This window comes from Mobula hypostoma, chromosome 2 (assembly GCF_963921235.1).
Source record: "Mobula hypostoma chromosome 2, sMobHyp1.1, whole genome shotgun sequence".
Taxonomy (NCBI): Eukaryota; Metazoa; Chordata; class Chondrichthyes; order Myliobatiformes; family Myliobatidae; genus Mobula; species Mobula hypostoma.
Window position 1 is genome coordinate 108,344,220 of NC_086098.1, and position 13,341 is coordinate 108,357,560.

The 13,341-nt window shown below is 42.0% G+C and overlaps 1 protein-coding gene across 1 annotated transcript in view; it reads left to right on the forward strand.

Moving 5' to 3' along the window:
- The window catches only part of orc3 (origin recognition complex, subunit 3), a 91,495-nt gene that overhangs the window by 7,749 nt on the left and 70,405 nt on the right, over nucleotides 1-13,341 (forward strand). Inside the window, exons 3-5 of the mRNA XM_063040360.1 lie at nucleotides 2,326-2,423; nucleotides 5,905-6,049; nucleotides 12,562-12,666. Of these exons, the coding sequence (XP_062896430.1) occupies nucleotides 2,326-2,423; nucleotides 5,905-6,049; nucleotides 12,562-12,666 (348 nt within the window). The remainder of the gene's footprint in view (nucleotides 1-2,325; nucleotides 2,424-5,904; nucleotides 6,050-12,561; nucleotides 12,667-13,341) is intronic.

Genomic DNA, 13,341 nt, shown 5'->3' on the forward strand with positions numbered 1-13,341 from the left:
GGGGAGAGGGCAGAGTGACATAGGGATAGAGGAAGGGAGGGGGAGGGATTTACCGGAAGTTGGAGAATTCTATGTTCATACCAAGGGGCTGGAGACTACCTAGACAGTATATGAAGTGTTGCTCCTCCAACCTGAGTTTAGCCTCATCATGGCAGTAGAGAAGGCCATGTATGGACATATCTGAATGGGAGTGGGAAGCAGAGTTGAAGTGGGTGGCTACTGGGAGATCCTGTCTGTTGTGGCGGATGGAGTGGAGGTGCTCGACGAAGCGGTCCCCCAACCTGCGTCGGGTTTCACCGATGTAGAGGAGGCCGCACTGTGCTCTTTCTTCTTCACCTTTCCTAGCCATCACCTCCCTGCCTCCCCTCCCCCACCCCTTTATTTTTCCCCTTACTGGTTTTTCACCTGGAACCTACCAGCCTTCTCCTTCCCACCCTCCCCCCACCTTCTTTATAGGGCCTCTGCCCCTTTCCTCTACAGTCCTGACGAAGGGTTCTGGCCCAAAACGTCGACCGATCTTTTCCACTGATGCTGCCCGACCTGCTGATTTCCTCCAGCGTGTTGTGAGTGTTAAATTAAATAGAAAATTTGACATTGAGGCTAGGGTGTGTACTGCACTCCATATCAATATTCATTATCACTCCCTTGAAACTAGCAGCAGCTTCTGTATTTCTTCCACATATTTAGTTTTATAGTTGATCTTTTGAACTTGTCAATGTCAGCCTCTCTGTCTCTGCATTGTTTCGAGACCCTACCCATTTGAACTGATGTGAACTTAAGATTTTACTCTGTGATATACTCTGAAAATATATTCTGCTTTATTGCAAGATGGCCAAGTGATTTCTAAAGGAATGTTAAATCATTGCTACTGGATAAAAATATATTTAAAAAGTACGAGTATAAAATCTGTTATTTTTGGAAATCTTATAATATTTCAATTGCCTGCAAATTTTAATCCTTATGTTTATAGTCTAACTTGTTAAAATTTTACAGCGTGCATTGTGGTTCTGGGATTGTTGACTCTAAGAATCTGATGGACTTTTAGGCCAACTTGACAACGTCACTGTTGCTAGATTGTAGAGGACCCATATTCAGATACCAGGCAGCAAATGTCTGAGCAAGAAGGGTAAATTCATTTCACGGAGACTGTAAGAGCTTTATAGATGGATTTCCTTGAGGCTAAAGGTAGTAGTTTTGTTAGTCAGAGATCTACAGCATGGAAATAGTCCCTTCAGTACACTGAGATTGTGCTGACTATCAACCACCTATTTACATTAATCCCATGTTATTTCTTTAGTTCTCATCAATGGCCCCAAGATTGTACCACTCACCTACACACTATGGACGATGTGTAATGGCCAGTTCACCAGCTAACCCACAAAATCTTTGAGACATGGGAGAAAACTGAAACAACCAAACAAAACCCAGGCATTCATAGGGAGAACATGCAAACTCCACGGAGACAGCACCCAAGGTCAGGATTAAACCTGAGTCTCTGACATTGGGAAGCATTAATTCCACTAGCCATGCCATAGTGCTGCTGTAATTTTATTGTTGGCAAAATTCCAGGCCAATGAAGTAATCAAGTTTCACTTATAAAATGCATTGACTCCGTTAGCATTTGATGATATCTACCACTGGAGCCCATTGGAGTGCATTTCTACAACTGTTTCATAAGTGTTTTAATGGAACATGTGTCTTGTCTATCCATTTTGTATCTAGCGTGAGTTAGAATAAAAACTTCTATACACAAAGTGCATTAAGAATGTGGAGAATGCTACCACAGGGCGTGTTTGGGGTAAAGAATTTGAAGGCATCTTAGAGTGGGTATGCAAGAGAATGAGGGAGAAAGGGGGAGAGGTTCTTACTGGTAGATCCAGATGAAGAAGGATGGGAGGAGGCTTGAGTGGAGCATTTATGCCAATGTGGCCAAATGGTCCACTTCTGGGCAGTATATCCTGTCAACATATGTAATCTGAGCTTTAATAAAAATTGAGATTAAATAATTCAATTATGTTACTGTAAATGAAATTATAGCTGATGAGGTTATGTTGAAATTCACTAAAGACTAAACTGTGTTGCTGTACCCTCCCCCTACAAAATAATACTGTATTTGACCTTTTGTCTAAATCGGTTGAAGATATCTACTAAATGTGGGAATAAGGAGTGCGTGGTTGCATTAGAGTAAGAAATTATTTAATATAAATGTATTTCTCAAATATTCTGTGGGGCATTGGATAGTTGTTCAAAACTCATTTGAGTAATTCTGATATATAAAATATAATTTGATTTTACCAAAGGTGTACACTGCTTCCTATGTTACAGCTGACTACTTTCATGAAGGCAAAGCTGTTTCAGAGAATGACAAGTTGCGATTTAGTACCTATCAGTCACTATGGCAACAGATGAAAGAGGAAACGGAGGTAAGCACTGATCCAATAGGAGGTACATTCTCATGTAGCTGTCTCAGTAAGATATTGCAGCTGGAATGAATTATAAAGCAGCTGTCAGTAATTGATTTGTACATTTAAAAAAAAGTCCTGCTTATCTGCTTAAACTTTTACTGCACTGGGTCAATCTTGTGCTTCTAAGAAATGTAGTGAGGATCAGTAAATTTAAATGTAATTAAATACAGATTATTTGGTTAGGTTCAGCATTTTTTGTGTGTGTTTTAATTTAGCCATTAATATTGGGAAGAGAAAGAAAAGGGAGTAATTGCTTGGTCATTAAAACAAACACTTGATTTTAGAACTACTTTATTATCCTGTCCACCACCAAGATGACTATAGATGCTGGAGCAAATCAATAGGTTAAACGGCGGGGGGGGAATACGTAATATTGACAAGTCTTTTACCCTGCACAAATACTGCTGAACCTGCTGAGTTCCTCCAGCAGATTGTTTGGCCAAAAGACAGGCCTCTGTACAATGATGCCTTTGGTTCTCTTCATCCATTTCAAATGATCATAATCTGTTGACCTATATCCTACACTAACACCTTTGGTGTCATAGACTTTTATAGCCATGCAATCTGATGTGACCATGTAGCAAAAAAATTGACTATTTGAGTTGCTCCCACTTCCCAGTTGTTGCTCTGTAGGTTATAACTCTTTAAGTGCTAATCCGGGTAATTTTTAAAATCTGTTGAGTCTTTCAGCCTTCACCTTTTTGCGTTCAGAAGTCTGGATTACTTTTCCTTCGAGTAATTAGGAAGTTGTATTTTTTTTGCGTTTATCTACAGTGGATGCATAAGTGAACAAATGAAGCTCAATAAACTTGAAGTGTTATCAGGATTTAACCCATCCTATTTTCCTAAAAATATGTTTTGTATATAAGAACAAGGAGACGTAGCTCTGAGCAACACACACAAAATGCTGGAGGAACTCGACAGGGCAGGCAACGTATATTGGGGAAAAGTACAGTCGGCATTTTCAGCCGAAACCCTTCGGCAGGACTGGAGAGAAAAAGCTGAGTAGATTTAAAAGATGTCGGGGGGTGGGGGGTGGGAGAGACAAACACAAGATGATAGGTGAAACCTGGAGGGAGAAGGATGAAGTAAAGAGCTGGGAGGTTGATGGGTGAAAGAGACAGAAGGCCATGGACGAAAGAAAAAGCGGGGAGGAGCACCAGAGGGAGGCGATGGATGAGTGAGGAGATGAGGTGAGAGAAGGAAAAGGAGATGGGTAATGGAGAAGGGAAGGGGTTGGGGGGCATTACCAGAAGTTTGAGATATCGATGTTCATGCCATCAGGTTGGAAGCTACCGAAACGGAATATACATTGTTCCTCCAACCTAAGTGTGACCTTATGACAGTGGAGAAGGCCATGGATGGACATATCGGAATGGGAAGTGGAGTTAAAATGGGTGGCCACTGGGAGACCCCTCTTCTTCTGGCAGACAGAGCGTAGATGCTCGCCAAAGTAGTCTCCCAATCTACATCGGGTCTCGCCGATATACAAGAGGCCACACCAGGAGCACCAAACATAGTAAATGACCCCAAAGGTCTCACAGGTGAAGTGTCACCTCACTTGGAAGAACTGCTTGGGGCCCTGAATGGTAGTGAGGGTAGAGGTGTAGGGGCAGGTGTAGCACTTGTTGCACTTGCAAGGATAAATGTTAGGAGGGAGATCACTGGAGAGGGATGAATGGACAAGGGAGTCGCGTAGAAAGTGATCCCTGCAGAAAGCAGAAAAAGTTGGGGGAGTGCAGTGGGGAAGATGTGCTTGGTGGTGGGATCTCGTTGTAGGGGGTGGAAGTTTTGGAGAATTAAGTGCTGGTTGTGGAAGGTGGTAGGTGAGGACAAGAGGAACCCTATCCCTGGTAGGGTGGCGGGAGAATGGGGTAAGAGCAGACGTGTGTAGTTCTGATAAGTTCACAGTAAAACTGAAATCTTTTTTGTTACCTTACAACACCTATAAAAGGTATCCAATATGTGATCGTGTCAGCCATATTTTTGCCTCTTTGTTTTTCTTTATAAAAGTCAATTTAAGAATTTATAAATTACTTCGGAGATCTGTAGTCTTGTAAGATAATCCCAGTGTCGGCAATACATCTGCACAGTTACTCCCTAAAGCTAGAAGGCTTGATTACTTGAAAGCTTATCCCACTGGGCTAACTCGGAGGACAACTGAGAGTGAAGCACATTGTTCAGTCTGGGCTCAAACATGAACAAAATCCAGGATGCCAGTATTTTTTCCCTGATGGTCACTGATGAACTAGGTGTTTTTAATTAAAATCCAGTAATTTTATGTTTATTATTACTGATCATAACATTTATATTCAAGATTTAATTACTTAAAATTAAGTTGCAATCTCACGTTTCCACTTTAATTGTTTTTAGTAATGTGCTGGGTTAAATGTTCTGTAGGATTCAGCAAACACCCAACTATGACTTCTGCATAAGTACCTGAAGAAAATCGCACAAGTGATTTGTGTCAATTATATAGGCTTTCAGCTGAAGATATTGTAACCCTCTGACCAGGCTTGTATGCAGACTTGGCTTGATAGCTGACTCGGCTAACAGCCACAGGACTCAGCAGTGAGAAGGCTTCTTTTCATAAGCAATATGCTGTACATACTTCTAGGGTCAGTAGGATTTGGGGTTCAACCAAATAGGAAAGTTGGAATGTTCCATTTAACGGTACCCTGATTTGATCGAATGCTGTGTATATATTGCCCATACATGATCATTGGTTGGCAAGAAATGACAGATTGTACTCTGCATGAAATTATAAAGCAAGTATATTTACTAATTTCGGTTTTATCAACTAGTTATTAAGAGAAAGAAAAAAAAGGGTCCATTACAGTTAAACAATCTAAACGTGCACATGACCATTGGAGCTTATCTCTTCCAACAGCTGGGTATAACCATTATTCATGGTGCTGAATTCTCATCACCAATCACTGGGAGAGTTTCCCATCTTGGACTCCTTCGTCTTGTGAAGCAATACTTAAAATTGCGCCTTCCCGTCGGATCAAATCCTATGGCTGTCTCTCTTGATCTTCTCCATATCTCCTACCAAAAGACCACAACCCCACCAGTGTCGGTCACAAATCTCTCTCTGCCCAGCTCTCTCTAGAACCTTCTCCCAATTCCACCACCTTGATTGGCGGACACAACGTTCTCAAGTTGAACAACATGCTGAAACCAAAACATTCTACCAGCAGGCCCACTGCTTTTACAGAAAACTACAAAATGAAATACCCCTCAGCATGCGTAGGAATCTCAACCAGGGCACTACAATATGTTTTGAGAAGGCCTGTGGCAATCGCAGCCACCTGTGTCCTGTTGTTAAACTGAAGATATTTTTGATGTGAATTGAAAGTATTTTGTTGATGTGAATAGGAACGCCTTTTTCAAGATGAATTTGTTACTCATTTGATGTATTTTGTACTTTCATTCACAGAAGTTGCAAGAACACTTAAATGTCAAGATATTTGATAGCTTAATTTCATTTATTAAAAAATCCCACACTGGTGCTCAGACTGAAGTAAATGATTGGCGCTATCGGATGCGGTGTTCCGAGATACCCACAGCAGCACTTGTTCTTGGTGAGCCACTAAATTTGTTTTTTTTATTTTAAGATTCATATGATGACGATTAAAAGAAGAATATAGAGCACACTGGAAGATCTGAACTCAGTGTGCTTGAAATGTTGACTAGGTCGGTTAAACAGGAGAGATGGTTCAGGTCAACAATATATTTAAAAACTTTAGCTGACTGTCTTGAAAGTGTTTTTTTTCTTATATTGCTTATTGGCTGCCTAAGTAGTTTTCAAAGTCTTCCAGGATATAGGCACATTTTTAGCAACTCTATTAATTTTCTCCAGGTTAAAGTTGTCCCCATGAGAACTGGCTTAGGTAGCATCCACACATCTTTTGTATTTATGTGGAATAGTCTGTTCCCAACTGAGCAGATATCTTACTAATCTGTTCTTCGTATTAACAATACACAGGCACTGTAAAAACTCGTCTTCTTTGATGTTGCCCACTCCCCTAACGACCCATAATCTCTGCCACCTAGAAGAATGAGGGCATCAGATGCCCCTCAAGTTGCACACCATCCTGATGTGGAATATATCATAGTCCTTCCCTCACTGAGTCTATTATCTGAGAAATCCTACCATTTACCAGAAGGATGTGACAATTCAAAAAGGTCGTTCATACCTGGCTTTCAGGAAGGATGACGCATGAAGAAAATGTTATGTGCAATATCTTCCTGCTCTAGGGCATGCTTTAATTTCTGGCTTAACTGTATTTCTCCAGTTTTTTTTATATAGCTGGTATCGGTGAGCCTTTAGGTGTCTGGGATCTTGAATTGAGCTTGAAGGATGGGGAGGGCAAATACAAAGCTGCACTTGCAGAACTTGTATAGTGTAACACGTGAGGTGAAGGGGCTAACCTCTTGCTGTTCACTTGTTTTTTCCTCAGTGTTGGTCATTGTCCTTCCAACATCTCAGTCTTTTGCCTCTGCAAACACAAGCAGTCTTTATTTTTCAATATATTTTCCCCGACCTGCCTTCTTGTATCTTTTGTCTCTTTAAAAAAAACTATAGAAACCATAGAGAAACTACAGCACAGAAACAGGCCCTTTGGCCCTACTTGGCTGTGCCGAACCATTTTCTGCCTAGTCCCACTGACTTGTACATGGACCATATCCCTCCATACACCTCCCATCCATGTATCTGTCCAACTTATTCTTAAATGTTTAAAAAGAACCTGCATTTACCACCTCGTCTGGCAGCTCATTCCACACTCCCACCACTCTCTGTTTGAAGAAGCCCCCCCCCCCATGTTCCCTTTAAACTTTTCCCCCTTCACCCTTAACCCATGTCCTCTGGTTTTTTTCTCCCCTTGCCTCAGTGGAAAAAGCCTGCTTGCATTCACTCTGTCTATACCAATCATAATTTTATATACTTCTATCAAATCTCCCCTCATTCTTCTACGCTCCAGGGAATAAAGTCCTAACCTATTCAATCTTTCTCTGTAACTGAGTTTTTCAAGTCCCGGCAACATCCTTGTAAACCTTGTCTGCACTCTTTCAACCTTATTTATATCCTTCCTGTAATTTGGTGACCAAAACTGAACACAATACTCCAGATTCGGCCTCACCAATGTCTTATACAACCTCATCATAACATTCCAGCTCTTATACTCAATACTTTGATTAATAAAGGCCAATGTACCAAAAGCTCTCTTTACGACCCTATCTATCTGTGATGCCACTTTTAGGGAATTTTGTATCTGTATTCTACTGCACACCTCAGTGCCTTACCATTTACCCTGTATATTCTACCTTGGTTTGTCCTTCCAAAGTGCAATACCTCACACTTCTCTGTATTAAACTCCATCTGCCATTTTTTAGCCCATTTTTCCAGCTGGTCCAAATCCCTCTGCAAGCTTTGAAAACCTTCCGCACTGTCCACTATACCACCAATTTTTGTATCATCAGCAAATTTGCTGAACCAATTTACCACATTATCAACCAGATCATTGATATAGATGACAAATAATAATGGACCCAGCACTGATCCCTGTGGCACACCACTAGTCACAGGCCTCCACTCTGAGAAGCAATCCTCTACTACCACTCTTTGGCTTCTTCCATTGAGCCAATGTCCAATCCAATTTACCACCTCTTCATGTATATCTAGCGACTGAATTTTCCTAACTAACCTCCCATACGGGACCTTGTCAAAGGCCTTACTGAAGTCCATGTAGACAACATCCACCGCCTTCCCTTCATCCACTTTCCTGGTAACCTCCTCAAAAAACTCCAACAGATTGGTCAAACATGACCTACCATGCACAAAGCCATGTTGACTCTCCCTAATAAGTCCCTGTTTATCCAAATGCTTGTAGATTCTGTCTCTTAGTACTCCCTCCAATAACTTACCCACTACTGATGTCAAGTTTACCGGCCTATAAATTTCTGGATTACTTTTCGATCCTTTTTTAAACAACGGAACAATATGAGCCATTCTCCAATCCTCTGGCACCTCACCCTTAGACACCGACATTTTAAATATATCTGCCAGGGCCCCTGCAATTTCAACACTAGTCTCCTTCAAGGTCCGAGAGAATACCCTGTCAGGTCCTGCGGATTTATCCACTTTAATTTGCCTCAAGATAGCAAGCACCTCCTCCTTTTCAATCTGTATAGTTTCCATGATCTCACTACTTGTTTCCCTTAATTCCAAAGACTTCATGCCAGTTTCCTTAGTAAATACAGACACAAAAAACCCATTTAAGATCTCCCCCATTTCTTTGGTACCACACATAGCCGACCGCTCTGATCTTCAAGAGGACCAATTTTATCCCTCACAATCCTTTTACTCTTAATATATCTGTAAAAGCTCTTTGGATTATCCTTCACTTTGACTGCCAAGGCAACCTCATGTCTTCTCTTAGCCCTCCTGATTTCCTTCCCAGGTATTTTCTTGCACTTTTTATACTCCTCAAGCACCTTATTTACTCCCTGTTTCCTATACATGTCATACAACTCTCTCTTCTTCTTTATCAGAGTTGCAATATCACTTGAGAACCAAGGTTCCTTATTCCTATTCACTTTGCCTTTAATCCTGTCAGGAACATACACGCTTTGCACTCTCAAAATTTCTCCTTTGAAGGCTTCCCACTTACCGATCACGTCCTTGCCAGAGAACAACCTGTCCCAATCCTCGCCTTTTAGATCCTTTGTTATTTCTTCAAATTTGGCCTTCTTCCAGTTTAGAACCTCAACCCTAGGACCAGATCTACACGTTTGTGTCTTTATCCATGATCAAGTTGAAACTAATGGTGTTAGGATCACTAGAACCAAAGTGTTCCCCTACGCACACTTTCGTCACTTGTCCTAACTCGTTTCCTAATAGGAGATCTAATATTGCATCATCTTTAGTTGGTACCTCTATATATTGATTTAGAAAACTTTCCTGAACACATTTTACAAACTCTAACCCATCTAGACCCCTAACAGTATGGGAGTCCCAATCAATATGTGGAAAATTAAAATCCCCTACCACCACAACTTTATGTTTCCAGTAGTTAGCTGCTATCTCTCTGCAGATTTGCTCCTCCAATTCTCGCTGACTATTGGGTGGTCTATAATACAACCCCACTAATGTGGCCATACCTTTCCTGTTTCTCAGCTCCACCCATAAGAACTCAGTAGACACGCACTCTTATCTGTCCTGCCTGAGCACTGCTGTAATATTTTCCCTAACAAGCAATGCTGCTCCCCCACCTTTCATTCCTCTGCCTCGATCACATCTGAAACATCGGAACCCTGGAATATTAAGCTGCCAGTCCTGCCCCTCCTGTAGCCAAGTTTCACTAATTGCTATAACGTCATAATTCCATGTGTCAATCCATGCCCTCAACTCGTCTGCCTTCCCCGCAATACTCCTAGCATTGAAATATATACACCTCAGAAGATTTTTACCACCACTCACAACCTTTCTATTTGCGGCTTTGCTTGAACTTTTAACATAATTCATTTTCGCCCCAGCCACACTGTCAGCTCTGGCACTCTGGTTCCCATCCCCCTGCAAATCTAGTTTAAAGCCTCCCCAATAGCACTAACAATCCTCCCTGAAAGGATATTGGTCCCCCTGTAGTTCAAGTGTAATCCGTCTCTCTTGTACAGGCCCCACCTGCCCCAGAAGAGGTCCCAATGATCCTGAAATCTGAAACCCTGGCCCCTACACCAGTTCCTCAGCCACTTGTTCCTCCTCTAGAGCATCCTATTCCTACCCTCACTAGCACGTGGCACAGGTAGCAATCCTGAGATTACCACCCTCGAGGTCCTGCTTTTCCAACTTCCTACCAAGCTCTCTGTACTCACTTCCCAGGACCTCCTCACTCTTCCTTGCTATGTTATTGGTACTGATGTGCACCACGACATCTGGCTGATCACCCTCCCACTTCAGAATGTCATGCAAGCGATTAGAGACATCCTTGACCCTGGCACCCGAGAGGCAACAAACCATCCTGAATTCTCTGTCACGACCACAGAACCTCCTATCTGTACCTCTAACTATCGAGTCCCCTATCACTACCGATCTCCTCTTTTTCCACCCTACCTTCTGCACTGCAGAGCCAGACTCAGTGCCAGAGATCTGGCTGCTGCAGCTTGTCCCAGGTAAGTCATTCCCCCCCAACAGTATCCAATGCGGTATACTTGTTGAGGGGAATGGCCACAGGGGAACCCTGCTCTGCCTGCCCTTTGCCCTTCCCTCACCTGACAGTGACCCAATTTCCTGTGCTCTGCTCCTTTGGCATAACTACCTCCCTGTAGCTACTATCTATAATCTCCTCATTCTCCCGAATGATCCAGAGGTCATCCAGCTCCTGCTCCAGTTCCCTAACGCGGTTTGTTAGGAGCTACAGCTGGATGCACTTCTTGCAGGTGTCGTTGTCAGGGACACTGGAGGGCTCCCTGACTTCCCACATCCTGCAAGAGGAGCATTCCAACATCCTGCCTGGCATTCTCTCTACTCTAAACAAACTGGACAAAAAACTTACCAGAATCTACCCTGGCCTCTGCCTGTTCTCGGCGAAGCCTGTTGAGCCAAAGCTGTCCTACTCTGTTCCCTCTCACTCCGCTGCCCGCTGCATATGGTGGTCTGTTTTTAAACCTTGGCGCTCTACGTCACGCGCCTGTGCAGTGCAGACCCTTCTCCCCGAGCAGTGTTTATAAAAAAAAGCCTTTTTGTACCCGATTTCTTCACTCCCTTCTTCTCAGCTGCTTGCTTTGACTGAAACAAGCAGTCTTCATGATCATTTAGAATTTTAATTCTGTGTCTTTCTGTTTGGGGAGTAGCTTTTGCACCATGTGAGAAATCCTGGTTCTGTCTTCAACAAGTGAGTGATGATACAGCCACAGTTTGGCCGGTGTTTTTTTCCCCCATTTGTCAGATACCACTGTTTACATTTTGGATAAAATGCTTATGTTTCTGATCTGAGCAGCAAAATTGTTTTTCCTTCTACATTAACGGTTCTTTGTTTTTCCAGTGTTTTCATTGGCTATGACTGTTTTATTGTATACTTTGGATGTATCTGGAATTGAAATCCTTCTCTGTGAGATTATGTTAGATTTCAGACATTTGAATTATAGGTTAAATCTAATTTTTTTTCCCCTTTTGGTTATGGTGATGCACAACTTTTTTTCAAAACAAAAAAAATATTTAAAGGACACAGGCATCATTTTGAATCATAATTATTTTTTTCATATAAATTGTGACTGCCTCCTGGAATTTAGGAAGAAGAGGATTGACTTTGAAGTTTTGGATGTTCATCTTCATAATTTTAGTCAATAGGAGGATATAATGATACTTCATATTTTCTTAAAACTAATGAGGTGAAAATCTATCCATCTTCAGCATGAAATATTTTGTATCACTTTTGCGGACAAGCCCTGAGCCCACCTGAGTTGTGAGTGACCGGAATGTGACTGCTAACCATAGCTGCTGTCATGTGACATTGTGTGACAAGGATGTCGGAGGTGACATTCTCTCAATTTTTTCTTTTTTTCCTGTTTTTTAATATAACTATTAAGAACTTGCTAACAAAGTTTTAAATGTCTGTTTCTAATGTATTTGTTTAGGGATACGGTGCAGAACAGGCACTTTTGGCACTTGCTAAATTACAGGGCAACTTACAATGACCAATTAACCTACTAAAGAGTACGTCTTTGTACTGTAGGAGGAAACCGGAGCACCCACAGAAAACCCATGTAGGCATGGGAAGAACGTACGAACTACTTTCAGACAAATTGAACTCAGAGCTTCATCGCCTCGAGCTGTATTAGCACCACGCTAACTGCTATGCCACTGTGCATCCCATATATATCAGAACATATTATTGCAACCTTTCCTGCCCGGGACTGAATCCGTCATTAGTTTTAGAAACAGTTTAATTGTCAGTAGTAGTTCTGCAAGGAAATGTGTTGTTTGTGGGAGAAATATTTGAGAGTTATTGGGCAATGCATTAAAATATTTTATTCTCCATTTTTGGGAACTGCATTGCCTTCTTTTAAGAAATATGCTATTTGTGTTTTTCTGCAGGTGTGAACGTACCTGACCACGAATTGACAGTCCAGGGATTATCAGACCTTCTAAAGCAGTCAGTTACCCCTCATGTAGTTTGTCTTCAGGGCAAGGAATGTACAAGTAAGGACAAGTCTGTTGAGCTATACATTTACATTTTGTATGGCGATTGGCTGGCTGGTGGTGTAGTGGCATCAGCACTGGACTTCAAGGCAGATGGTATTGAGTTCAAACCTAGCCAGGTCCCAACCTGCGCAGCAGCGGTATCTGTGCGGAAGAAAGGCCTGGCAATCTTCCCCGTATCTTGCCATGAAAACCCTATGGTCCATGAGGTCACAAAGAGTCAGACTTGACCTAACAACTGAATGGTGATGAACCAGAGTGAGTAATGTTCTACGACATTACTTTCAAGGATTCTTCATCTCATGTTCTTGATATTTATTGTTTTTTTTTTCAATGAAGTTTCTCAGACATTCAGGTCATTGTATATCAAACGGTAGTAAATCAAGGCATCTGGACTTACTGTGTTGTTTAGAAGACATTTTGCCATTCATCCAAGAGGATTCTTCAGTTCTAATCCATAGTGGGTAGTTTTCTGGAGTTTATAAGCCGGAAAGTGTGGCATGTGGCCAACTGGTTAAGACGTTGGTCTAGTGATCTGAAGGTCGCTAGTTCAAGCCTCAGCTGAGGCAGCGTGTTGTGTCCTTGAGCAAGGCACTTAACCACACATTGCTCTGCGGTGATACCAGTGCCAAGCTGTATTGGACCTAGGGCCCTTCCCTTGGACAACATCGGTGG